Genomic DNA, 2883 nt, shown 5'->3' on the forward strand with positions numbered 1-2883 from the left:
CTAGTTGGACAACTTACGGAGAAGAAGGTCAAGGAGATTGGACCACAACACAGAGACCACCAGGAACCCGGTTCACAGAGAAGGACAGCTATTGGATCAAACTAGTGAACAAACACTGGTACTACGACGACACTGGTGAAGCACCATACAACGGAGTAGAAGTCCCTAACTCCCAGTACAACGACCCACGAGGATTCAACGAACGAATCCCCTGGCACATCCAGAAACCTCAAGGAGCATACTTCGACAAAGACCTCAAGCTTTGGAAGGTCAGAAGACACATCAACCGAACTCGCGCTGAAACAGAAGATCAGCACCAGCCCATATTTGTCAAGAACAACGTTTGGTACTTTGTCAACGCACCAAACACCCCTGTAGTAGCAGGAACAGAGCCAACAGCCGAGGAAGAACCACCGGCACCTGCTGAAGAGACAGCACCACCACAAGGACCACCACCTCCTCCACCGCCAAGGTCACCGTCACCACCACCACCTAGGCCAATTAGCCCAGCAGCATCAGACATGTCTAACAACGACGTCAAGATCAACCCGCCAAAGGAGTTTGACGGAAACAGAGACGACACCTTAGAGTTCCTCACAGACTGTGAGAACTTCATCAATACACTTGGAACCGCCAAGTTCGACACCGACACCAAGAAGATCGCATGGACCCTATCGTACCTCAAGGGAGGAAGCGCGGGACCATGGAAGATCTCTTTCATTGAAGGACACCCCACGGGATACGGAACATGGACCGAATTCAAGAACAAGTTTAAAGAAGTATTCGGAACCATAGATCACGAAGCCAAGAACCGCTTCGCCCTCATGAACCTCAGACAAGGAAACACTTCAGCAGACGACCACGTCGTGAAATTCCGAACGTTGATTGCCAGATCAGGCATCAATGACAACGTTTCACAAACCACCTTGTTTCAGGCTAGCCTTAACGACGCGTTAAGAGCCAAGATATACAGCCACGACCCGTTGCCTACCACTATTGAAGAATGGTACAACAAGGCTTCCACACTCGACCATCAATGGCAATTCGCCAATTCCATGAAGGGCGGCAACAGCTTCAGAAGCTCTAGACCTACCAGAGACACCAAGGTCAGGGCGGTCAACCTTAATTTCGCGGAACGACAGAAGTACATCAAGGAAGGACGGTGCTTCCGATGCGACAAAATCGGACACCGCGCCAACAACCCTCAGTTCCACCCGCGAAGCGAAGCTAGACCTTTCAACCAGGGCGGACCCCGCCCCAACACGTTCCAAAGGGGCCTAGGACAACAGATCCGCCAGACAACTGCTGCGCAACCACGGGAAGAGGAACCTCCTCAAGAAGGCACGGCTATTCAAGAACTCTTACGTAAGATTCAGAACATGAACACCGAAGATCAGGACACTGTCCTCGAAATGTTCAACGACATGGAAAACCCTCAGGGTTTTTAGGACGCCCGTCTTTTGCGACGCAATTACGGGCGAAGTTACGTTTCCCTCATGATGTATTGATTCGGGCTAGCAGCCTATTTATTCGTGCTAACGCTGCTCAGCCATCTATGCGATTTCCTATTTACATCAATGGAGGAAACAAAGACGTCGAAACCAAGGCCTTGATCGACTCAGGAGCCACCGGATTATTCATTCACTGGAATTTTGTCAAGAAACATCGGATACCAACCAAGACATATGCGAAGCCTCGCATAATACGGAACGTCGACTCTTCCCTAAACGTGCTAGGGAAAATCACCAACTATGTCGAAACCACAATCACCATCGGAGACCATGAAGAACAAGTCCACTTTTCAGTCACGGATCTAGGAGAAGACGACGTCATTCTCGGACTCCCATGGCTACGAAAGCACAACCCGGAGATCGATTGGGCCAAAGGACGAATGTTCCTTAAACGATGCCCTCTCAAGTGCCAACTACTCATGAAACGGAAGCGACGACAATCCAAGAAACCCGCCAAGGTGATTCGCCCTCACAAAGCGGCTCAGATCAAGGGAGGGATGAGGAGAGGACCAGTTCACATCGAACCTCCCACACTTTTTGCCAAACGGATCAAGGCAAAATTAGAGAACCATCGCGCGAAGATGAAGAAACAAGAACAAGGACGACAACAACAGGAATACCTTCGATCCTTCGGGATCGAAGAAGGAGACGAACTATGGTGGGGATTAGAAACAGAAGAAGAAGAGATTATCAGGCGAGCCTCCAGATCTACGGAGCTCGCGGAAGAAGCCAACAAGGGAAAGAGAGACAAGACTTTCGAGGAAATCGTACCGGAACCTTACCGATCATTCTCTAAGGTCTTCAGCGACGAAGAATCCAAACGATTTCCCACATCCAAACCATGGGATCACCACATCGACCTCAAACCCGACGCTATTCCACGAACGACATGCAAGGTCTATCCCCTCACACCTCAGGAACAAGAAGCTTTAGACGAGTTTCTCAAGGAACACCTCGAACGCGGAACCATTCGCAAATCCAATTCGCCACTCGCATCACCTTTCTTTTTCGTAAAGAAGAAAGACGGGAAGCTACGACCAGTACAGGACTATCGAAAACTCAATGAGATGACCATCAAGAATCGTTATCCATTACCCCTGGTCACCGAATTACTCGATCGAGTGGCACGAGCTCTATGGTTTTCCAAAATGGACGTACGCTACGGATACAACAATCTCCTAATTGCCGATGGAGATCAATGGAAGGCAGCCTTCCTCACCAACCGCGGACTATTCGAACCCATGGTCATGTTCTTCGGTCTCACCAATTCGCCCGCCACATTCCAAACCATGATGGACGACATCTTCCAAGACCTAATCGCCACCGGGAAAGTCGTTATTTACATGGATGATATCCTAGTTGGAACAGAAAC

At 49.6% G+C, this 2883-nt stretch overlaps 2 protein-coding genes across 2 annotated transcripts; both read left to right on the forward strand.

Annotated features, from left to right (window-relative positions):
- Positions 1-533: 533 nt before the first annotated feature.
- Positions 534-1193, forward strand: STEHIDRAFT_26262 (uncharacterized protein; the record flags this gene model as incomplete). Its single annotated transcript, XM_007311832.1, has 1 exon — positions 534-1193. A coding segment is annotated over one exon (660 nt), but the record flags the coding sequence as incomplete, so codon positions are not given.
- Positions 1194-1555: 362 nt separating this feature from the next.
- STEHIDRAFT_33401 (uncharacterized protein) lies at positions 1556-1717 on the forward strand (the record flags this gene model as incomplete). The annotated part of the gene is made up of 1 exon (XM_007311833.1): positions 1556-1717. A coding segment is annotated over one exon (162 nt), but the record flags the coding sequence as incomplete, so codon positions are not given.
- Between the last annotated feature and the right edge of the window lie 1166 nt (positions 1718-2883).

This window comes from Stereum hirsutum (genome assembly GCF_000264905.1).
Source record: "Stereum hirsutum FP-91666 SS1 unplaced genomic scaffold STEHIscaffold_74, whole genome shotgun sequence".
In the NCBI taxonomy this organism is placed as follows: Eukaryota; Fungi; Basidiomycota; class Agaricomycetes; order Russulales; family Stereaceae; genus Stereum; species Stereum hirsutum.